At 39.5% G+C, this 24,586-nt stretch overlaps 1 protein-coding gene across 1 annotated transcript in view; it reads left to right on the top strand.

Moving 5' to 3' along the window:
* Nucleotides 1-24,586, top strand: part of stxbp5l (syntaxin binding protein 5L) — a 178,515-nt gene that overhangs the window by 81,818 nt on the left and 72,111 nt on the right. Inside the window, exons 4-5 of the mRNA XM_016289454.1 lie at nt 1,410-1,510; nt 7,787-7,921. Coding sequence (XP_016144940.1) covers nt 1,410-1,510; nt 7,787-7,921 — 236 coding nt within the window. The remainder of the gene's footprint in view (nt 1-1,409; nt 1,511-7,786; nt 7,922-24,586) is intronic.

Raw genomic sequence — 24,586 nt, forward strand, 5'->3', positions numbered from 1 at the left:
AAAATCCTGTATGGTGAGGGTTACGCGTTTCGGACTTCGTTCCCTGTTTCGGAGAGGGTTAGGCCCCGATTTCCTGGGCTCCTCTCAACCAGTGTGTCTCGATCGACGCACTCAGAAGGCACTGCCCCCCTCGATATCAAGGGGTACTAAGAGGGTGTCGTCTGGCGAGCAGGATCCTCTCCGAGGAGTGGAATCCCTCGCTCCAGGGGCTGTCCTCGTGGTAATGTTGAGCACTGCTCCCCTTTCATGAAAGGGTTACCTGGAATGGGAATAGTATTCCTCCGCGAGGAGAAACGGAGGTGCCACTTTCATGAGAGGCTTGAGCTCGCTGTCTTTCCAGAAAGACCTTGAACCAGCTGCATCAGTAGGATTGGGCCGTCCTCCGCCTCCCTGATGCGCTGGCGATGTGGCTAGCCTGCAGTATGCTACCCCTCTGATTTTTAATCATGCTGCTGGTTGGGGGCCCCCCTCTCGGTGAGAGGTGGGTTGGGCTCCCCCAGCTAGAATGAGCTACTGCCAGCCGGGGAAAACCCGGCATTAGTAAGAGTCGAGCCCCCTGGGCGTCTGAGGACCAGGCACACGGATCACGACGAGGCGTTCCCCATAGCAACCCCTAGAGGACACAGTGTCTCGTTCCCCTCAGGGAACCATGGTTACATAAGTAACCCGAGACGTACTTCACTTTAAGTAATAAATGGAAAGCAAGATAAATTGAAATATTTTTATTTTCTTGCTGATCCGAAAAATGATCCGATCCGTGGGTCAAAAACCATAATGTGATCCGAACCGTGAGATTTGTGATTCGTTGAACCACTAGTAACACATAGAGCACAGTGTTACTTTTGGCAGTTCTCTGTCTTCAGACTGTTTCAGTCTCTATCCAAGGAGGACTTTAATATCATGAAATATGCATGAAATGCATGGGAATACAGCAGAGTTATACAGACTGAAACATATTGATGTGACAGAATAAATTAAGGTTTATCATTTCCTAGCAACTATATAAGTAAATTCATATTTCATTTGTGGCCTGGAAGATGCATTGTATACTGCATAATTTTCCTCATCATAAAAAGTGAATTTTAGGACATGGAAAGTGGAAAGGGATATGCATAATAAACTTTACACATGAGCAATTCAATTCCAGTTGTGTTATAATGTACATAGTACATAAAATGCATGATTTTAGGTCACAAATAGAAAACTGACATCTGTTTAATATAATTTTCACATATGAAGACGCACAGTGGCTTATGCTACAAGCTGTGCTGTTGACGACTGAACTAAAAAAACACCAGTCTAAGTGTCACAAATTGATGTAACTGTCTTTGCTAGTGAATGTCGATATTGGTGTGAACTAGCGATCTCATTGCATGGATTGAGTGTTGCTGTTATACATGTGTCCATAGGGGGCGCTGGTCACAGCTTGTGCAGATGACACGTTGCATCTCTGGAACTTGCGACAGCGTCGTCCGGCTATCCTACACTCTCTCAAATTCAGCAGAGAGCGGTGAGTATTGCTTATATTCAGTACACAACTGTGTACGCTATTTTTCAGGAATGCACAGGCATGTGCACAGAGCACACATAATATGTCAAGTCAAAAATGAACTTTCCAAGGATTTCATAAAAAAAAAAAAAAAAAAAAAAAAAAAAAATATATATATATATATAAAACTTGAGGAGAAGTTGCTGACTGCCCAAGGCTGCAGAGCATTGGTCAGAATGAATATGTGATAAAGTAAACACAGACAGCTCAAGGCTGCAGAGTGAAGCCAAGACTCAATATTTTAAAATGTTGTAGCCCCTGTATTCTCTCTTCTGGTTTGTTTCTGATCAAGTAGTGAGGATTTTCTTCTCATAAAATGCAATGGGCACAGTACAGTATTTATTAAATAAAAAGATAAATCCATCATAAACAATATAGTATTATCCTTACTATGTTACCCTACATGAAGCATTAGCATTTTTGTTGTGCATGTATAATATACATTTATACATAATAGACTGTATTTTAATTTATAATATTTGAAAATTAATGTATCGTTATTTATATAATTATTTTATATATAAAATATGTACTTTTTAATGCTTATTCTTATCAGTATGTGGGTGTTAGGGTCTTTGTTATTTATGTTTGTTAAATATATGTATGTTATTATATGTAATATATAAAATATAATTTTATGTATAGAATAAGCACTTTATGTTAAAAGGTTTCCGTAAGTGTTTGTTGGAGCAGCCTTAAAGGTACCAACCTATTTTAGTAGTAAATATGTCAACACTGAAATAGAAAATTGAATTTGTTAAACATTTAATGGAATCTTTAACCACTGACCATAACTTAGTATTTTAAGCCCTCATTTAATTTTCTTATGACAACTCTTCCCCAGCTTCTCAAACGGTGCACTATTCACGCAATGGAAACTGACCCACTAGGTATGACTAATGTGGCTTTTGTAACTCTGTTTCCCTTGTTGAATGAGTCAGGGTCGGCTCTAATAAATGTCGCTCTGATTCAGAGCTGTGAATTGTGACAGTTGCGTTATGGGTAATGGCCTCTTGGTGTTGTATAGGAGTGTAGAAAACTTTCAGGAAGTTTTAACAGAGATACTGATGTGTTCTGTACAGACAGAGAGACCTTGAGTGAGTTGAAGAAAAAGCCAAGAACAGCTTTTCTTTATTTTTTGGTTGATTCCTTTACTACCTAATCACTTGCTGGGTAAAAGGACCTTATCCAAATGTGGCTTCTTATCACTGCATTGATTGCCGTGGAAAAGGAAAGAAATAATAATAGAAGAAAATGTTTTTTTTTGTGAATGTGTGATATTTGAGAGAGCGTGACCTGACTTACACTTAAGCGAATTTCATTTGATAGCAGATACTGTAGATGATGAATACTCAGGATGAATCTTTAGCATTCTAGCAGCATGATCATTTTAGTCTGATTTTAACAGTTTGTATGTCACATTTTAGCTTTAACTAAAGCTTTAACTTTAACTTTAGCTTTTAGCAATGTAAGTTGTTTTGTGAGCATAACAATGCAATGAGGAATCCTTGAGGCAAAACAGCTAAATGACTAAATGCTCCATGACATTAGTACAGAAGATGCCAAACTAAGATTCAATATGTTGTCTGTGCACATTTGTGTAAAGTTGTGCACTCCTATATGCATTAGCATCTTTATAACATCCAGTGAATTATTTTTTTCAGACTAATGGAGATTTTTTCCTCATGGAGTAATGAAATATTTAGATTTGAATGCATTTGGTTATTTAGTGGATCGCAAAGTGAAAGAGAGAAGCTAAAAATTATGTTCACATGCAACCAAGCGATCCATTAGTAATCAGGGCTCAATCAGACTGAAAAGCCTTCATGTAAACACCTCAGGCGATCCGATTAAGTTCGATTCAAATTAAATTTCGATCAGATTGAAATCTTACCAATCGATTGAAATCTTACCAACCCCAAGATTTCAAACGGTAGTGTATATGACCAATTTATTTTTTTTTCACACTGTGAAGTTTTTATGATCAATTATAATACTCAGAAACCACATCAGCCACATGGGGCACAAACATTAGATCGGCATCAAACTGAGAAGCCTGATTAATGAGTGTCTAAAAGCATATTGTGTAACAGAACTTAAAATATAACATTATTCAAAATTTGGTTCACACTCATCTAAAGCCTGAAAGCTTAGGAATAGCAATATGAGGTGGTATGCGATAGAGATTTTTATATGCTCTGTGTTTTCTGGGTACGGCTAATAAGCTCTGTTCCCCTCCGTAATAACTGATGATGTGTTCATCACCTCATCAGACCGTCTGGAACAAACAAATAAAGTCATGGTTTCTCCTACCGTGACAGTTTCACACACACATTGACAGGGATTTCTTCTATCTTATGTGTGTGCTTTGACCCTGAAGTATTTTATATTTGGCTTTATTAAAATGATGCACATTCACATGTAATGAGAAATGTTTTCTCAAATCAGTAGGTGCCTGTCTCTGTGTGTGTGAACACGGTTGGGTGCATACTTTTGTGCGCAGCTGTGTCAGATGACAGAGATTTTCAGCTCAGCAGGGTGAGGAGAGAGACTCAGGGGGGCTATAAGACTGATTCAAGACACTCAGCATGCTTGTCTGTCGCAAAAATACAAGACCCTTTCATCGCACAACAGAATTGTGTAGTCCTATGATGTTCTGTTTTAGCTGATCAATTCACATTTGTATCCAAGGCATGTTTGGCCCAAAATATACAGAATGAAAATATGTGCAAGCTTGGTGTCATTCAGGGGTGCTTTTTGAAATATGTCTTAAATATTGACTAAATTTACTTTTAGCAGATATATAGTACTATTAAAAATTTTGGGGTCTTTAAGAATTTTTTTTTTTTTTAATGTTTTTGAAAGACGAGACATCTTATGCTAATTTAACAAGGATGTATTTATTTGATATTTCATAGCATTTTTAAATATTATTAAAATATTATTCTTTTTTTTAATATTTTAAAATATGTCAAATGTAATTTATTCCTCTAATGCAAAGCTGAATTTTCAGCAGCCATTACTCCAGTCTTCAGTGTCACATGGTTTTTCAGAAATCATTCTAAAATGCTGATTTGCTGCTCAAGAAACATTTTTATTATTATCAGTGTTGAAAACTTTTGTTGGGCTGCTTATTATTTTTGTGGAAACTGTACTTTCTGGATTATTTTATTTTTAGAAAGCTAAAAAGAAGAGCATTTTAAAAAGAGCATTCTAAAATAATATAAATCTTTTATAACACTTTTGATCTGTTGAATACCTGGTTCCTGAATAAAAGTGTTCTTTTTCAAAAAACAAAACAAAAAAACATTTACATTACATTTAATCATTTAGCAGGTACTTTTATCCAAAGCGACTTACAAATGAGAACAATAAAAGCAATCAGACGAACGAGAGAGCAACAGTATATAAGTGCTGTGACAAGTCTCAGTTAGTCTAGCACAGAACACATGGCTAGGTTTTTTGTATTTTTTATATAGAATATAACAGAATAGAATAGAATAGGTAGTGCTAGTATTAGTTCGTCAGGTGCTGGCGATAAAGATGTGTCTTTAGACGTTTTTTTAAAAATGGCCAAAGACTCAGCTGTTCGAATTGAGAATAAAATAAAATAAATAAAAACTTTCTGACCCCGAAATTTTAAATGGTAGTTACATACTTAAAATCTTCACTTTCTCTTTTTCTAGCAAACAGACCTGAAAAACAGAAAAATATTAATCCTGCACTACACTGATTTTTTGTCCAATCAGACATATTCACGTCTCTTTTGGCCTGTGTGGTTTTGACCTTGGCTGCCACAGAGGCTTACAACAGGTTAAATTAGTTATCCACAGAAGCAACAAAAGAGCATTTTGGAACAGTTGCTCTCTAAATGCAATTATCAACACGATAATCATTTTCTAATCTGGGTTTTCCATGTGTTGCATTCAGAAACAGAAAACCGCACACTAGCATGGCCAGGTGCTCCATTAGCATTCTAACCCTGACAAGTTTAGTTGTCTGTCCAGCGACTCGCAACCTTCATTTCCAATCACCCCGACTGTCTGAGGACCCCAGGGTGTGAGGGGAGGAAAACATAGAGAGATGTAATGAGTGTGGACAGCAGCGAATTACCGCGTGCTGGTCTTTATTTTCTAGTTAACCTGCTTATTAGGATGATGGATGATGCCACTGGATGGATTTCAGCATGAACAGACCTCAAACAGACCCTGGATATGTGATAGTTTTATTGATCATTTTCATAATTACTCACCAGATACTTCATATTATAAAGAAGTTTTATGTGTTGCATGCGTCATAATGAGCTGTGGTGCTAAAGTGGATGATACACATTTGAATTGTTCTTGCAACAGTTCCCATTCATATTTCTTCCTGTTGTGCTCATTATTCACAAAAAAATAAGGATGTTTCCAAACCTTCAGTCCCTCCATTTTTTTTGACAGATTATCTTGCCCCAAACTCACAGCACTGGTTGATGTTAGAGAGCCACAGTTAACCACATATAATATTTAATGAATGAAACATAATATGTCATGTTCAGCATTAAGAATAAGAACCTCAGTTTTAATGCTAAGCGCTGTTTACATGTGTACAGTAGAAATATGTGGCATGTTATTAGACACATTCCCTGGAGAGTTTCTGTTGTGACAGTACTAGAGATAAATCAGAGTGCTAACAGACAGCCTAATTTCGTAATTATTTCACAATTAACAGTGAGCATCAGGCAAATATAATCGTACTCTTTCTTTTAACCTTGTAATGACACTGCAGAGACAGCAGCATGCTATGAAAATAAACACACATAAACACACCAGCATGGGGAAATGATTTTACGTCATATGGTTTGCTGGAATAGAGAACACAGGGTTGAACGGTCTAGATTGCATCATTAGGAATAAGAAACATAGTTAAAACACTTGCAAAAATATAAGAGTCTCCTCTCATCTCATTCATGTCTCATTAACTCTAGTTTGTCTTGGGGTAATCATGTTCCAATTAATTGCGTCCCAAAATACACACAAGTGTACCCAAGAGGGGCTGACGTTTGACTGGCATGAGCCCTAGAGCAAAGCCAAACCAGGCAACACCATGAACAAGTGTGATAAGTGTTACTTCCAACTGCAATGAATCACTGCCTCTGAACAGGAATGACTCCAAGAAATTAGACTGCAAGGTTTGGGCTCTGATTTAAAAAAAAAGCAATGAATCAAATTTATTTCAAGATTAAATAATCATATTATTCGCAATTAATCATAATGTTTATCAATGCTTGCTGACAGAAACCACACATTCTTTTAAAAAAGATGAATTATAGTAAATTGACAGCTCTTGTTTACGTTAGTTTAATTTTGTCTTCACAGAAATAATAAGCAATTTTGATGTTTGCATGGTGTTTTGTTAGGAAGAGTTACTTTACAAACCTGTCAGGTTTATAAAGTAACTCGCATCAAAAGGAAATGTTTGGTATTACATGAATGTTTACCTGGACTATTTTGCACATGCACATTATAAGCAAGTTACACAACAGATTTAAAGGGAAGCAAACTCAGACCACCTGCAGTGACGGAATTTGTGCACAGCATTCATGTATTAAAAACACTCTATGAGACCATTGAAATGAGCATGAAAGCATGAAAATATTCTATCATTAGGCCCATGCATGCTTGTATAATAGTCGAAAGACAAAACAGAGCACCTCCCCTTCACTTTGAAGCCCACACTGCATGCAGATCATATATTTATTTCATTCAGTTGAAGCCTTTTTCCAGTTTAATAATCACACAAGGCCATATTGTGATTCCGATTTTAATTAACAGTTCAACTCTAGTTCAAAAGATGAGCACGGACATGTTGAAAAATGTTTAAGTTTAAGCAGAACTTTAAACTTACACACACATAATTTGGCTCTTGATTAGCTTTTTTCATGGTTAACTATTTAACTACATTCTGGTAATGAATGTATGTACAATAATTTACATTCTCATGGGATTTTGTAATTATATCTGCAGCTTTCTGAAGAAAATGTTGACTGCTATGTAATTGGATAAAATATGATCTGCACATGAATAAAAACGTATATGAAGTATATTAGTTAGAATGGTCATTATTGGCTTGCTGGTTCTATATAGTGAAATATTAATTACATAATTTAATATGATGCTGACATATCCTGTGTTAATTCTTCTCTCCTTCTCTCTTTCACATATATGATTCCTCTTCTTTTCATCTCTCTTTTAGGATAACATTTTGTCATCTTCCGTTTCAAAGTAAGTGGCTTTACGTGGGGACAGAGCGTGGAAATACACACATAGTGAACATCGAATCCTTCATTTTGTCTGGATATGTCATCATGTGGAACAAGGCCATAGAACTGTGAGTATAAGCGTATGTATATAATTAATTTTATTTTAATTTCAAAGTCAATGCTGCTAACATGACTAATAAATAGCCAATTAATAGAATGCCAGAGCACCCACGCAATCAAATGAAACATGCATCTAATAAAGATGATGATGTGCTACTAAGTCATCTGGAAAATGAAACAATTATAAATGCAGTTATAAATGTACATTTGCAATAATTCACCTAAAATAAGAATTCTGTCATTATTTACTGTCATCATTTATATATAAGATTTCTGGTTATTTTTTAACTTGTTAATTGAATTATGCCTTCCAGAGTTCATGCATATATTTACATTTACATTACATGTACACCTTACATTACACTCAAATGATTTATTTTTCACTTTTTGCTTTCCCTGAGAATTGAACCCATGACCTTAGTGTTGCTTATATCATGCTCTACTGTTTAAGTGTATATATATATATATATATATATATATATATATACACAGTGGTGTGAAAAAGTGTTGGCCCCCTTCCTGATTTCTTATTTTTTTGCATGTTTGTCACACTTTTATGTTTCAGATCATCAAACAAAGATAACACAAGTAAACACAACATGCAGTTTTTAAATGAAGGTTTTTATTATTAAGGGAAAACAAAATCCAAAACTACATGGCCCTGTGTGAAAAAGTGTTTGTCCCCTAAACCTAATAACTGGTTGGGCCACCCTTAGCAGCAACAACTGCAATCAAGCGTTTGCGATAACTTGCAATGAGTCTGTTACAGCGCTGTGGAGGAATTTTGGTCCACTCATCTATGCAGAATTGTTGTAATTCAGCCACATTGGAGGGTTTTCGAGCATGAACCGCCTTTTTAAGGTCATGCCACAGCATCTCAATAGGATTCAGGTCAGGACTTTGACTAGGCCACTCCAAAGTCTTCATTTTGTTTTTCTTCAGCCATTCAGAGGTGGACTTGCTGGTGTGTTTTGGATCATCGTCCTGCTGCCAACGTTGACATCAGCAAACCGCTCACCCACACAATGCCATACACGCCGTCTGCCATCTGCCCTGTACAGTGAAAACCAGGATTCATTCGTGACGAGAACACCTCTCCAAAGTGCCAGACGCCATCAAATGTGAGCATTTGCCCACTCAAGTCGGTTACGACGACGAACTGCAGTCAGATCGAGACCCCGATGAAGACGACGAGCATGCAGATGAGCTTCCCTGAGACGGTTTCTGACAGTTTGTGCAGAAATTCTTTGGTTATGCAAACCGATTGTTGCAGCAGCTGGTCTCAGACGATCCTGGAGGTGAAGATGCTGGATGTGGAGGTCCTGACCTGGTGTGGTTACACGTGGTTTGCGGTTGTGAGGCCGGTTGGATGTACTGCCAAATTCTCTGAAACGTCTTTGGAGATGGCTTATGGTAGAGAAATGAACATTCAATTCACGGGCAACAGCTCTGGTGGACATTCTTGCAGTCAGCATGCCAATTGCACGCTCCCTCAAAACGTGCAACATCTGTGGCATTGTGCTGTGTGATAAAACTGCACATTTTAGAGTGGCCTTTTATTTTGGCCAACCTAAGGCATACCTGTGCACTAATCATGCTGTCTAATCAGCATCTTGATATGCCACACCTGTGAGGTGGATGGATTATCTCGGCAAAGGAGAAGTGGTCACTAACACAGATTTAGACAGATTTGTGAACAATATTTAAGAGAAATAGGCCTTTTGTGTACATAGAAAAAGTCTTAGATCTTTGAGTTCAGCTCATGAAAAATGGGGGCAAAAACAAGTGTGTTGCGTTTATAATTTTGTTCAGTGTATATACAGTATATAGTTCAGTCATGAAACTGTGTCATGGCACATTCTGACGGGGTGTTAACGTAATATTCAGAGAGTTAAACGACTTGGCACAGTCTGATTGGTTCATGCTGCATATGCAGCCAATGAGCTTACTGCCTTGCATTTATATGGCTGACTAGCATTCACTAGAGATTCCTGCAGCGCTCTTTCAGAGTTCTCTGAAACCCTCCACCTTCCCCAGCTCCACCTGTATAGATCTGCTACGGGGTTATTTTATATGCTATTTATGCAGCAGCAGTATGTCTTAAATACTCATGGCACCGTATCGCCATATGCATTGGCAGTAGCAAGTTCTTGTACTTGCTTGCAGCAGAAGCAATAATCTACAACTACAGCAATAACCAACAGCAGCAAGTCAGCAGCAGCGTAGCAGATCTGGTCCGCCAAGACCAAATACATTAACATTGTCATATCCATCACCATGCTAAAATGTTCTGAGAGTTGTCATGATTGAAATATATATACAGTATACACACACATTTTTTTAATTTTACATTTATGCATTTAGCAATTCGTCAAAGAGCCAAAAGTATGCAAAATATGTAATGCCAGACTTATTAGGCAACTAGATTAGGAAACAAGCTTTAATTTTAGTTTTATTTTTTGACTAAATGAGGGTAAATAATGACAACATTTTCTATTTTGTGAACTATTTCTTTAAAAATAACTTGTATTGGGTTCTTGAGATAGCAGTATGCCTCTTTAGAAATAAAACATTTCTTACAGTACATCAAAATTCCTTCAGATCATTGTATAGGTTCTAAGTATCATTGCTGTGGAAAAGTGAAGTCTAGTTTCTTTGAAACATCAGTACATGTTTTCCAAAGAACCACAGAAGTGCCTCAAGATACATTTTTTTCATTTCATATTTTAAGAGTCACAATGAAATCATCACCAAACTGATTGTCAGACTCTCCATAGATCTAAAGACTTTGATCCGTTGTGTGTAACTTAAACACATGTCACAAAATCCACAACAACAACAAATGCAAACCACATCCTGGCTGAAGAATAAATAAGTTATCACATTTTAACATTTCAAAACCCAGAAGATCAGTTTTATCTGTCTGTCTACAGTTACACACACTGAAACACACAAACAACCATTGGTTTGCACACATCTATGGCACTTTTCATGAATAAACGTGTAAGTTAACACCAACACCTCACTCCCATGACTGATAATCTGACAAAAGCAAATGTCAATCAAGTCTCCTTCTACACAAGAGGCTCTTGGTGGCATCCCGACTGACAGACATTAACATTAGTAGTGAGTAACCGTGAATGCATTTCTGAAGGACATGTAGATCCCCTGTCGCCTACTTGTAACCCACTACAAGTCCTTTACCCAAATCCCCTCACCTCCTCAAGTAGCTCAGTGACACATTGAGTGTGTGCTAGTATATCTGTATTTTACGAATGAGAGAACTTGATCCTAGTGTTTGATTATTCTGAAGTGCTATTTAAAGGTTCTTGATGGTAAAGGCACCATTTTCTGGCTTTTATTTAAATTTTTATATACTTCTGCACAGAAGTGGTTTAATCATGTGAATTAGTACATATTGTTGCAGTTATGTAAAGGGACTGTTCTGGGTTATTTAAGCAATGAGGTATTGTGAATATGGTGAATATGAGTAACAGGCTTTGTTAGTATGGTAAAATTACCATAATTATGTACTATATTCATATGTTTTTTTATTTCATATGATTCTACATAATACTCTAATGCAGAGTATGTGAGTGGTGCAGAGTGGAAGGGGACTGGGGAGCAGTGTTGCATGTTTTTGCCTGAATCAATAAGTGTTTATGTGTGTCTGTTTTTATTTTATTAATTTTTTAAAGCATCGATGTATTCTCTCGCTCCAAGATCACTCTAATATCTAATATCCCACGATACATGTGTCAGACACAGTTTTAGTAGACTATTAGCATTCAGATTGAAAAAATAATGAAGTTTAATATGTAATATTGTTAAATACGTGTTATGTAATATTGTTAAAAATGTGTTATTTATTATTATTTTATTACTATTTGTAGTCAGAACAAATATAGGGTACAACGGGGCTAAAGGCACCTCGTGGTAAAAGGTACCTTTGATATTATTTTCATCTAAACCACTATATGGCACAAAAACGTGGCGTAGCACTTTTCAAAACATTCGCTTTTCAGGATGCACGTGTATATTTGCCTGATCCTTGACGCGATCAGCACAAAGTTGATTCTTTGCTTAATTGATCTAATATTTTAAATTTTTTTAAAATGTTGTAGATTTAAGTAGCAAATGAGAATAACTAAAATGAATGCATATATTTTAAGACAAAGGTCTCCTTTACGATTTTCAGTTCCCTTTCAGTCAGTCACGTTCGACGTTACGTCAGTGACTGACGAATTGGTATCTCGCCTGAGAGCCCAATCACCTTCGAGTGTTCACAAAACAAGCCAATGAATGTTGGCATGCAAGCTTTGCATCGTGCACCCCGCCCCGCAGCACGGGTATATAAGGAGAGCGTGCAGTCGCACATTCAGCTTTTCGCCGAGGAGCCGAGCGTTTCTCACGATTCTGCTCTGCAATCATCGTTCGAGTGTGTAAGCAACAAACCAGGTGAAAGCTCTCTAGAGAGCGTTGGTGTGATGGCACGCCAGCGGTGGTCGCTACTGAAAGAGCTTTTCTCTGCATTGTGCACGCTGCAGACTTATCAAACAGTCCTGCATGCCATACAGTGACTGTTCCCCTGTGTGCTTCAGCGCTAAAATGTCTGCACTATGTTTGTACTTTCTTCTGCACTGGAAGCTCCTGTCGTTAAGTCAAATTCCTTGTGTGTGTAAACATACTTGGTAATAAACCTCTTCTGATTCTGATTCTAAAAGAGCTTTTTCCTTAAAAGAGCTAGAGGACGGCAAGCATCTTTTTGAAGACGCCTCTCTGTCCGTGCATTTCTGGATGCGGTCCACATCTGACTGCCACGATCGCTGTCTCGCATGCCTGGTCTTAAGCATGCTGAGACTGCATTCATGGGTGGTTTATATTCGCGTGGAACATGACCACTTTGACACGCCGGTCGCGACTCTCCTTTTCTGTAAAGGCTGAGTCCCCTTTCCTGTTGCCCAACTGCTGCTGTGTGTAAAAGCACAGCCACAGGTCTGCGTGACACCTTGGGAGACCGAGGATCACAGCGAGAGCCTTCCACCGGCAAAATCCCCGTGGACCTCTCGCTCCTCACGGTGCGTTTCCATTGGCAAGCAGCGAGCGCAGCAGAGCAAGCGTTTTCAATTAATTCCTATGGAAGTTGAGCTTAAACACTTGCGTGGTGTATTATGGGATTGAAAGAAGCGCGGAGAAAGCCTTGACAGTGGTTGAGAGCATCAAAAAGATTGGGCATTCCTCAACGTTATGCAAATGTCGAGTGAAAAATGCCGGGCGATAACCAATTGCTGTGAAAGAAGAAGATGAAACGTAAACAGGGTGTTTTTCAGAGGCGTGCTCTGCCCTAAATTTGACACGCCCCAAAGCAGTAGCATTGTAGCGTTGCCAGCGGCACTGAGCGCAGATTTGATGCTGTAGTGGAAACGCACCATCAGCGTGTCGTGTGCCGTCGAGCCGCCAGCTAACAGCGCGGGTTGTCACGGCAACCCATCGCGTCGCTTGCCGATCTAGATGAGGTTCAGCTGTCAATCACTGCATTGGAGAGAGGGCTATTATGCTCTGGATATGAAGATGACACAGAGTTTCCCGTTTATATGGTGTTTGCTTCTGCTGAATCAAATTCAGAGTTGGTAGCCATGCTTACCCGGGCTGCTGCACGCTCTGACTCGTGATCGCGGCTGGTAGATTGGTTTCTGGGGGCGCAGTGTGACGCAGCAATCACCTTGCCCCGCACCCGCACCTTTCTTTCCGGAGGTGCATGAAAACCTTTGGCAGCATGGAGGCAAATTAGTGCCATTATGGAAGGCCAAACATGCCAAAATCTGCCTCAAGTATTTCCTCTCTCACTACCCTTGAGGGTGGGGTGGTCAGGGGTTTGTGGGGATTCCCCAGGTGGAGTGTGCAATTGCGGTGTATGCCTGTAAAGTGCTGCCACCTGGCGGTGTTGTCCGCAGGTCCCGTCCAGCACCTGTAAGATAACAGCATCTCTGGTTGCTAAGGCTTGCAGTGCTGCTGGACAGGCTGTCTCTGCCCTGCATGCGATGGCCACCCTGGAATTTACCACGCCAAGGCACTCAAAATGCACAAGTGTAGTTCTGAGCCGGGGTTGATGCAGGAACTGTGGACGATGACTGACTATGATGAAGGTCACAGCGCAGGCCCTCGGCCAGACGATGTCCACTTGGCTGGTCCAGAAGCCCCCTTGGCTAAACCTTGCAGAGGTGCAAGTTGTCACCAAAGTGTGCGCAGTCCTTTTCGACGCAGTCCAGAAGCAGGCTGAGGCTATCAAGAGCATGCCCCAATGTGCTACCAGACCGTTATGGGCTGCCCCTCAGTCTGCTCATCGCCAAAGGCGTCTGTCCTCTGTGGCAAAAAAACCCCGCTCCAGTCCGGTTTGAGGATGCTATGCCTTCTCACGTGCCCCCTGCCCAACCGGGGAGCCAGATAAGTGTTGCACTGCACACTCAGATCCCACTCCAGGACACTGTGCCTTCTGGGTTGGGTCCCTGTGCTCCACCACGCTGCCTCACTGCTGGGTACGTCTGTGGTCCCTTTGACCCTGCTTGCGGTCTCTGGAGGCCTGACTAGTGCTTCTCAGGCCGCCTTGCTGGCTCTTTTGGACCATCAGACTCGGCTATGTGATTCAATTTGCCCGGCGTCCCCCCAGGCTTGAGCTCTTGACCTGTGGGCAGATATTGCAGTCCTACTGACGAAGGACACGATACAGCTGGCCCTTCCAGCCGATGTTGAAGACACGTCTTTGTACCCAAGTAAGGTGGTGGGTTGTGGCCAATCTGGACATGCGTGTCTTGAACCGGGCTCTCCACAAGCTCCCATTCAAGATGTTAATGCAGGAATACATTTTCCAATGCATTAGTCCTCACAATTGGTTTGCAACGATCGACCTGAATGACATACTTTTATGTCTCAATTCTCCCTCGGCACAGGCCATTCTTTTGCTTTGCGTTCGAGGGATGGGCATTTCAGTACAAGGTCCTCCCCTTCGGGCTATCCTTGTTGCCTCGTGTCCTCACCAAGGTCTTGGAGGCAGCCCTCGTCCCATTGAGGGAAAGAGGCATTCGCATTCTCAACTACCTCGACGACTGGCTTATACTAGCCCAGTCTCGAGTGCAGTTATGCGAACACAGGGACTTGGTGCTCAGCCACCTCAGCCGGTTCGGGTTTCAGGTCAACTGGGAAAAGAGCAAAGTCTCCCCTCTGCAGAGGATCTCTTTTCTCGGTATTGAGCTGGACTTGGTCAACCTGACAACACATCTCTCAGTAGAGCGTGCCCAGTTGATGCTGAACTGCCTGGTGTCATTCCAGCACAGGAAGACGGTTCCCTTGAAACAGTTTCAGAGGCTCCTGGGGCATAAGGTATCCGCTGCCGCTGTCATGCCACGCGGATTGCTTCATATGAGACCGCTTCAGCATTGGCTTCACGACCGAGTCCCGAGATGGGCATGGCACTCACCGGGTCTCAGTCACCCTGTCCTGCCGCCAGACCTTCAGCCCATGGTCGCACCTGGCCTTACTTCAGGCGGGAGTTCCTCTAGTGCAAGTGTCTAGGCATGTTGTTGTCTCAACAGATTCCTCTACCATAGGCTGGGGGGCCATGTGCAATGGACAGGCAGCTTCAGGCGCCTGGACAGGGCCCCGACTACAGTGGCATATCAAATGCCTCGAGTTGCTAGCAGTATGGCTTGCTATGCGCCGCTTCAGATCGCTGCTACACGACAAGCACGTACTGGTCTGGACAGAAAACATTGCGACCGTTGCGTACATCAAGGTGGTCTACGTTTCATCACGATGAAGTAGACGGCAAGTCCGTTGGGAAGCACGACTTGATCATCAGGTTCCTTAGGGGCACGAGGAGGATAAATCCTCTGCGCCCCCACCTGGTACCCTCTTGGGATCTCCCCTCGGTCCTGATGGCCTTGAAGGAGGAGCCCTTTGAACTGCAGTCGGTAGAGCTTAATTCTGTCGCTAAAGACAGTGCTCCTCACTGCACTGGCTTCGGTCAAGGAGGTGCGGGACCTACAGGCATTTTCGGTCAATGATACGGGCCTGGAATTCGGACCGGCCGACTCTCACGTTGTCCTGAGACCCCGGCCCGGATACGTGCCCAAAGTTCCCACCACGCCTTTCAGGGTTCAGGTGGTGAACTTGCAAGCGCTGCCCTGGGAGGAGGCAGACCCAGCCCTTGCTCTGCTCTGTCCCTTTCTCGCTCTGCACGTTTACATGGACTGCACTAAGAGCTTCAGGACCTCAGACCAGCTCTTTGTCTGCGTTGGAGGACAGCAGAAGGGAAAGGCTGTCTCCAAACAAAGACTTGCCCACTGAATAGTGGAGGCTATAGTCTTTGTATACCAGGCCCAACGTTTACCGTGCCCCCTTGGAGTGAGAGCACACTCTATGAGAGGCGTGGCATCTTCTTGGGCATTGGCACGGGGCGCCTTGATAGCAGACATCTGTAGAGCTGCTGGCTGGGCGACACCTAACACGTTTGCGAGATTCTATAATCTCCGTGTAGAACCTGTGTCCTCTCGTGTACTGACCTTAGGTAGTCAGTAACACCGGACCCGCTCAGTATCGAACACGCTTGTTGCGCCATTCCCCTCTACAGACCGGATATGTGCGCTTAAGTGCTTCTCAGTTCAGTTTCCCTTTTGGTGAACCCTGTTGAAGTTCCTCCCGCCCCATCTGCGGTCAGGCGTGGTGGAGCACCAGACGCCAGGTCCAGCACTCGTGTGTATGCCCAAGGTCAGCCCCCAGGTGGGGGGACTTGCCGGCTTTCGCAGGGCACTGGAGGGGGTCAGCAAAAGTGGCGTTTTCATAGGGATCCCAATTCGTCAGTCACTGACGTAACATCTCCGTTCCCTCCTTCAGGGAACGAGGGTTACATACGTAACCAAGACGTTTTGTTTAAGTTAATTAAAGCAACAATTTTTAAATAACGAACAAATATGTAAAAGTATGGAATTTTGGAGTAAAAAGCACCCCTAATTTTGGGGCTAAAGGAACAGTAGTTAACATGATAATTAATAGATGGCTGACTTTTCCATTTGTTGACATGACATGGTTAGATTCAGATGGTAAATATCATATATGTGACCCTGGAGCACAAAACCAGTCTTAAGCTGCTGGGGTATATTTTTAGCAATAGCCAAAAAAACATTGTATGGGTCAAAATTATTGATTTTTCTTTTATGTCAAAAATCATTAGGATATTAAGTAAAGATCATGTTCCATGAAGATATTTTGTAAATTTCCTACCGTAAATATATAAAAACCTAATTTTTGATTAGTAATATGCATTGCTAAGAACTTCATCTGGGCAACTTTAAAGGCGATTTTCTCAATATTTTTTTTTTGCACCGTCAGGTTCCACATTTTCAAATAGTTGTATATTGTCCTATCCTAACAAACCATACATCAATAGAAAGCTTATTTATTCAGCGTTCAGATGATGTATAAATCTAAATTTCGAGAAATTTACCCTTATGACTGGTTTTGTGGTCCAGGGTCACAAATTATGTTGGGTGTCCATATTAGAGATAATCACCATGTTTAGAATGAAACCATCATATTTAAAAACATGATATTAATCATATCATATAATAAAATATAATTTGTTGTTACTACTGTAAATATATATTCAATTGTTATTAGATCTCCTTCAATACTTTCAGAATATTTACTTATTAAAATGATTTTGTTTCTGTATTTTAAAATATATTTTTATATTAAACATTTTTAATGACAGTATTTATTGAACAAAAATCTATTTTTATTTTTCAAAATAAGCATAAAATAGTACAAACTTTGCTAAAGTGATTGTTTTTAACAAGTATTAACTTAAACATTATTTAAATATTTGTATCTGAACATTAAATATTTAAATATCTGAAGTATTTGTATCAATAACATGTGCCTTTTACCCCATGCTCGTGAGCCTTTTACCCCGTGTGTGGGGTAAAAGGCCCCTCTTGCCACCTCATACATTTATAAGATTTTTAAACAAAATAAACAACTTATGTGTTTATTAAATATGTTGCTCCATTAATGTTCAATACGTATATATTTGTTCTGCAATTATACATTTTAGGCGGAGTGAATAGCACATTTTTTCTATATATATATTAGGGATGCACCAGTATCGGTATCAGACCCGATACTGAATTCCTGTACTCGTACTCATACTTGTTAAAATGCCTCGATACCAAACGCCGATACCACACTGCATGTGTTAAGTGCCATGTTCAGACAATGAAACACAGACAACAGAACAGCAGAATGGAGTTATTCGAGATTAAGGATATCTACGAAGTATATGTATGCAATGAATATAATGTTGAACATTCAGTATTGACTGCATAGCTGATGTGCGGGAACTGATAAACAAATCACGCTGAGAGAGAGAGAGAGAGAGAGAAAGAGCGCAATTCTGTAGTGTGATCTTTGATGTTCACTCACTTAGCACACGCATCATTTGGATTAAAACTAAATCGTAAAAATAAGACCATTTATAGGGGCATTCACTATAAACATCTTTAATTTTTAACCTTAGGCATACAAGACTTTCTGGCGAAAGTGAATCTAGCAGCCTGTGTGAAATGCGCTAGGCTGTACTATTCTGCATCAGTACAAATACGTGCACGCGTGCTTTGCTTTCTTGAGTGTTTCTGCATTATATGAGTGGCTTTGGAATATAAATCGCTGCACATTTCAGATGAAAATAGAAGCGACTTCTATTTCTGAAAATATCACAGTTAGGAGATTTATAACGAGTGGTTCCCTGTATTATTACAGCAAAGCGCGTGATTACAATACTAAGCCGCTGCAATGGAGCAGCTCGAATGCTATTAAATTAAAGATGATGTACCATAGAGCAAAAAATGAACAGTGAAAGTAACAAAAACTTGTAAAATACATTTTAATGGGCATAATTAAGTGTGAAAATAACCAAAGGATATACAGTCAAGCCAAAAATTATTCAGAGACCAGATATAATTTTTGATATTTTTTTACTAGTGGGTGCAGGACACTATAGTTCATTTATGTAAGTGAGGATAGCAAAATAAACTAAACTGTGACAAATTATACTCAAAATTTCAGTAAAACTGATACAAATTTGGGACCAAAAATGATTCAGACTGTGTCTGGGAAAAAAAATTAAGTTGAGGTTTGCATGAACCTGGCTGACAGTATGCCCAGGAGACTATATGCTGTCATTAAGGGTTGCCTGACTAAGTATTGATAGTTGTGTAAATACTGTCATACTAACAGCTGTCTAATTTTTGGTTGATTGTAATCCATTACATACCTTTCTATCAAAGTTATCTAACATTATCAAGCTGAATGTTTCTGACAGTTTAACTCTGAGTTCTTGTTATATTGTATTACCATTTTCTAAACTATAGCGAATAAACTGTGATAATGTGAGAAATGTTGAAGGTGTCTGAATAAATTTTGGTTTGACTATCTATTTGATAAATGAAGTTAACCAACTAACATAATACATACTCTTTTGGTTTCTGTATATACCCAATATTTAAAAAATTTACAAATGCAATAAAAATATTGGTATCTGTACTCGGTATGGGCAAGTACAAAAAATAAAAGTTATCGGTATCGGGTGAGTACTGGAAAAAGTGGTATTGGTACATCCCTAATATATATATAATTTATCTTATTGAAATGATGGAATTTGATAAATATTATGAGGATTTTTACATTTTAATAATGTATTGTTATATTTTTTATTCATATTTCCTTTTCCTCTCATGTGTAGTCTACTCCGAATTTCCAGCTGCTTTTGAAATATTAACATCATACTATTGCACTATGCACAACCTTGAGGAGTAGGAAATTGAAAACACAAAGTGGAGTTGAATTGGACTGATTACAGAATACTTTGAGCTGGGAAATTGCTGCTGCTCTACTGCACTCACATACTCTTCATAGAATACTGTGATGCTACCATGGTACATGACCAAAAAACATGGTATTACTATGGTACATTTTGATATTTGGTACTTTACTCAGTGAATTTGTATTATTTTATTTCTTAATATATCTCAGCACATAAAAAGAATTACAATATTTCTTATATCATATAACACATCATAATGATTGTGAAATGCATGTCGATTGCCCTCCTGTTAATACTTGGCACTTTCTGCCAATGCTTATGTGTTCTATAAATCTTTTGAGAATAGGTGAAGATGAATGCATGCACACACTTGTGGTATTGAGAGAGTTCCCCTTTACAGAGGCAAAGTGCAGCTCATTTCAATAAATAAATATGAATAAATATAAACATGGCCCCTGTACGCCGGCAGCAGGCATCCTCTGATGGAAATCAAGTACAAGGATGGAAGAGAAGCCAGAGATTTGTTTTTCTTTCTCTTGACTCACACATGAATAAGTGAGGGAGATGAAAACCAGAGAGGGATTCAACAGGGTGTGAGGGTTTAACTGAGATCCTGTAACCTTACAACCTTCAACAATTCCACGCTGTACTACACTGAAATCGGCTGCCTTCAGCCTGCAATACTCACTCCATCAGATCTGTTTTTTTTTTCACCAAAACCTTTCAAAGTCATAAGGAGAAAGATATCTAACAAGTCCTTTACTTTTGTGGGACAAACTTCAAATGTGCAGCTTCTTAGCCATAAGGAACATCACTGCATGTGGCATGCGCCTGTCTCGATTCTGCACACAGTTTATCTTAAACCTCTGTGCCTGTTCTCAAGATATCTGAAGGGCTTGCTGAGCACGCTGGGAACCCTGATCCTAAACATAATCAGTACTCCACGGATCTGCCTTGCAGCAGTACGTCACACCTACATTTCCAAGTAATCTGTTTTAGACTTTCAACATCTTTGGAAATGCTATGGAAGAATTTCATGTTCTAGGTCATGCTGCCCATTTTTAAATGTGGATTGTCTGTTATGATATTCAAATCTTTTTATACAAGGCTGATGTTTTTACATAACTTCGCTTCTAATGGTTCTTGGGATATTTCAGGAGCATGTCAGTGCCTCTCAAGCCAATTAAGGATTTTTAATGGTTTTTATTTCCCAGAATTTCCTTGCATTCTGATGATAACTAGGTTTGTCACCCTAATGAAGCTACAGTGATCGGAAAATTGTGATTCTGGGAAAATTATTTTACTGCTGTATTTATTCTTCCAAGGGATTTGTTCATTTATTCATATATTGATTGATTCATTTATCAGTTTAAACAGTCCTTAAGGATAGATAGATAGATCAGAGCACAAATCTTGTTTGTATAGCAAAAAAGCTGTACAAACACACCAATATCCAGCAGAAAATACCCTGCGGTACCCTTAAGCTTTTCAAATCACACTAACCAAATTGCAACCAACCAATTTCCGGTTCTTCACCGTAATATTCAAGGCTATTATCCTGAATGAGATTGCTGCCACCATTGCTACGGCAACCATCGCAAGTACTGAAAGAACTTCAGTGACTCTTATCATAGCCTTTGAAGTTGGACTCGAAGTGAGTTAGTGTTAGCATGCGCCTCACGTTTGCTTTCAAACGATGAGTTAACAATAAATGAGTGTTTTTGGATTTGATGACCAAATAGGATGCGAACGGCAGTCCTGCTCTAGACCGCAGCTCTGATCTGCGCCATGAGCCGCTGCATATGCGTCTCTGTGTGTTTTTGCTTGAGGCTTATGCGATCACACAGGTAGCGAGGGGAGATAAGGGCGAGGGAGAAGAGGCTTGTCTTCCTTTTTCAGCTGATAAGCAAGGACCTCCTCTTCTCAATTTACTTTTCTGTCATTATCCTGTGTAAACACACACACACACACACACACACACACACACACACACTTATATAGCGACTGTTTGTCTGCTTGCTCAGAAAGATGGACATGTAGAGAAAAGCTTGGTCATCACTTTGTGGAGACGACAGTTTGGAAGTTTCGTTTGAGGGGAGATAAGGGTGAGGGAGAAGAGGCTTGTCTTCCTTTTTCAGCTGATAAGCAAGGACCTCCTCTTCTCAATTTACTTTTCTGTCATTATCCTGTGTAAACACACACACACACACACACACACAGAGTCAGACAGTGTCTTATATAGCGACTGTTTGTCTGCTTGCTCAGAAAGATGGACATGTAGAGAAAAGCTTGGTCATCACTTTGTGGAGACGACAGTTTGGAAGTTTCGTTCCTGATTGCAATGAAATGGAAAATGCTTAGAAATAACTGAACATAACATTTGACTGTTTTGATAAGTGAATAGTCTGTTTGACTGAGGTAAAATGTGTACATTTTCAAGTCAAAACTGTCCCAAAATCATTTAAACAGTAATTTCAAGAGCTTTTTGAAAAGGAGGTGAATGAAATAGTCAGTGGAAAGAAAGAAAAGAAGAAAAAAATCCTATTATACAAATATATACAGTAGTTGATTGGGGAGGAAAGTTAATAAATTTATAGTTCATTTATTAACAGTTTTGAATAGTCTGTTGGCCTGAGATAGAAAATCTGCACATTTTCAATTTAAAACATCACATAATCATTTAAACAACAATTTCAATGGCATTCTGAAAAGGAGGTGGAAGAAGTCTGTGAAAATAAGGAAATTTAAAACAAAATGCCTATTATACAAAGATAAAATTGATTGGAGAGAAAAGTTCATAAATGAATAGTTGATGCAAATTAATAGTCTGTGTTTGAGGTATACCATTTGCACATTTTCAAGTCAAAACTGTCCCAAAATCATTTGAATAATAATTTTAATAGCATTTTCAGAAGGAGGTGGAAGAAATAATCAGTGAAAAGAAGGAAAGTTGAAAGAAAAAAAGTCCATTATACAAAGATATAATTGATTTGAGAGGAAAGTTAGATGGCCTGCTGTGTGTTCTTAAACAGATATGAAGAGAGGAAGAGGAGTATATTATGGCACTCTCACAATGACTATCAGTGTGTCAGATCACAATAACAGGCCTCATAGAGTGAGCTGAGACAAAGTACAGCTGAGAAGAGAATCAACACTGTGCTGGACGTTCCATCAGACTGAAATTAGATTTGAAGCCCAGCAAGACAGAGACTCGTTTAGGGATGACATATCTGTCCTATATCCTTTCTGCTTTTGTCTTTCAATAATATAATCACTCTTTTCCATCATTTCTTGAACCTGCAAGCGGTCAAAACACTCTCCAAAGGTTGCCCTTTTCTCTCTCTCTCGGGGTGATGTCTCACTGGCTGACTCAAAACTGCTTGATTTTGGTCAAGGAGTCACATCTTCACAACAAGTCGGGGTTTAACTGGTTAGAACAGCCCAGTTGGGCCCTGCTGATAGATGCGGTAACTTCACTACCAAAGTCAGATTTGCGTTAGTGAATTGGTTCATTCGAACAATTCATGTAAATAAACTGATTTGAACGAAACAGTTCACTGATTCAAGTCTAATCTTATCAAGATTAGTCTAATCAAGATTAATTTCTAAATCAGCGACTGTAAGTATGTTTTGTTATTAGTTTAAGTATTATAATAATATAAATATATAAGTTATAATAAATTGTTATAAAATAAATAAATATAATAAAAAAATAATAATAGTCATTTTTACAGAGCTCTAAATCTTACTGGTATAAAATGAAGAATTAGGAAGAGGAGGCTTTACAAGAGGATAAAGCACTGCTTAATCCCAGAGTCAAGAAAAGAGCCATTGCAGAAATAGAGTTATTATGATGGACAGGCCATCGTCTGGTGGAGTTGAAGGTCAGTCGATTATGAGAACTGGTGTGGATCGAAGCAGCCTGTGTGAGAAACAAGCAGTAGACAAAGGGACTTCAGCTGAAGGACTACTGAAGTGAATGAGATGTTTGAGAAGGTATTTGTGCTGTGAGCCCATGTGATAAAACAGCACAGAAAAACTGACTGGTAGATTAGATGTGCTGTATATGCACCTTATATACACCTCATTTGATATCTGCACTGATACCATGATTTCATTTGCTGAATACCTCTTCATTGCTTAATTTTAATATGAAGAATCATGGTCGACAAAATCTTGTTTGCAACAAAATTCAAGTCTAATAATTAATGAAAAGAATCACAGCTGCATTTTTGCTTTCAACATGAAAGTAGCACTTCAAAAGATTCTACCAGACTTTGTTTTGCTTTGAGCCCAGGCAGCTGAATTTTCTAAGAAAATCATGTATTTTAGTTGACAAGCATGGTGCTTCTTTACCGTTTGATCTAGGGATTCGAAAGAGTTCATAGTTTGGCTGGTTAGTGTGGTTCATTTAGCCACATCATGTTGGGGGCGGGGGGCTTCTTTCTCCTTTGATGGCCGTTTAAAAGTAGCTGTCTATTCTGATTTTCTTTCTTTTTTAACAGCTAAGAATAATTGGAACTGCCATGGGAATGGGAATGCAAAGTTTTATAAACCTCCTTGGTATGAGTTTACATTACAAGAGTGGAGTGGGCATAAAATTTAGGTCACATACTAGCGTGTGCACTTGTCCTCTTGTTACCTTATTTTGCTCAAGGTAACTGAATCTCTTGCAGCCTCAGCAGCACTGATCCAAGTGTGATGAGTTGACAAATGTATCTTATGCTTTCTGCAGGGGTCATGTGATGACTCTGTTTCTCATGGGGAAGCCAGCCATATAATATAATATAATATATAT

This window comes from Sinocyclocheilus grahami, unplaced genomic scaffold (genome assembly GCF_001515645.1).
Source record: "Sinocyclocheilus grahami isolate Dianchi unplaced genomic scaffold, SAMN03320097.WGS_v1.1 scaffold246.1, whole genome shotgun sequence".
Classification (NCBI taxonomy): Eukaryota; Metazoa; Chordata; class Actinopteri; order Cypriniformes; family Cyprinidae; genus Sinocyclocheilus; species Sinocyclocheilus grahami.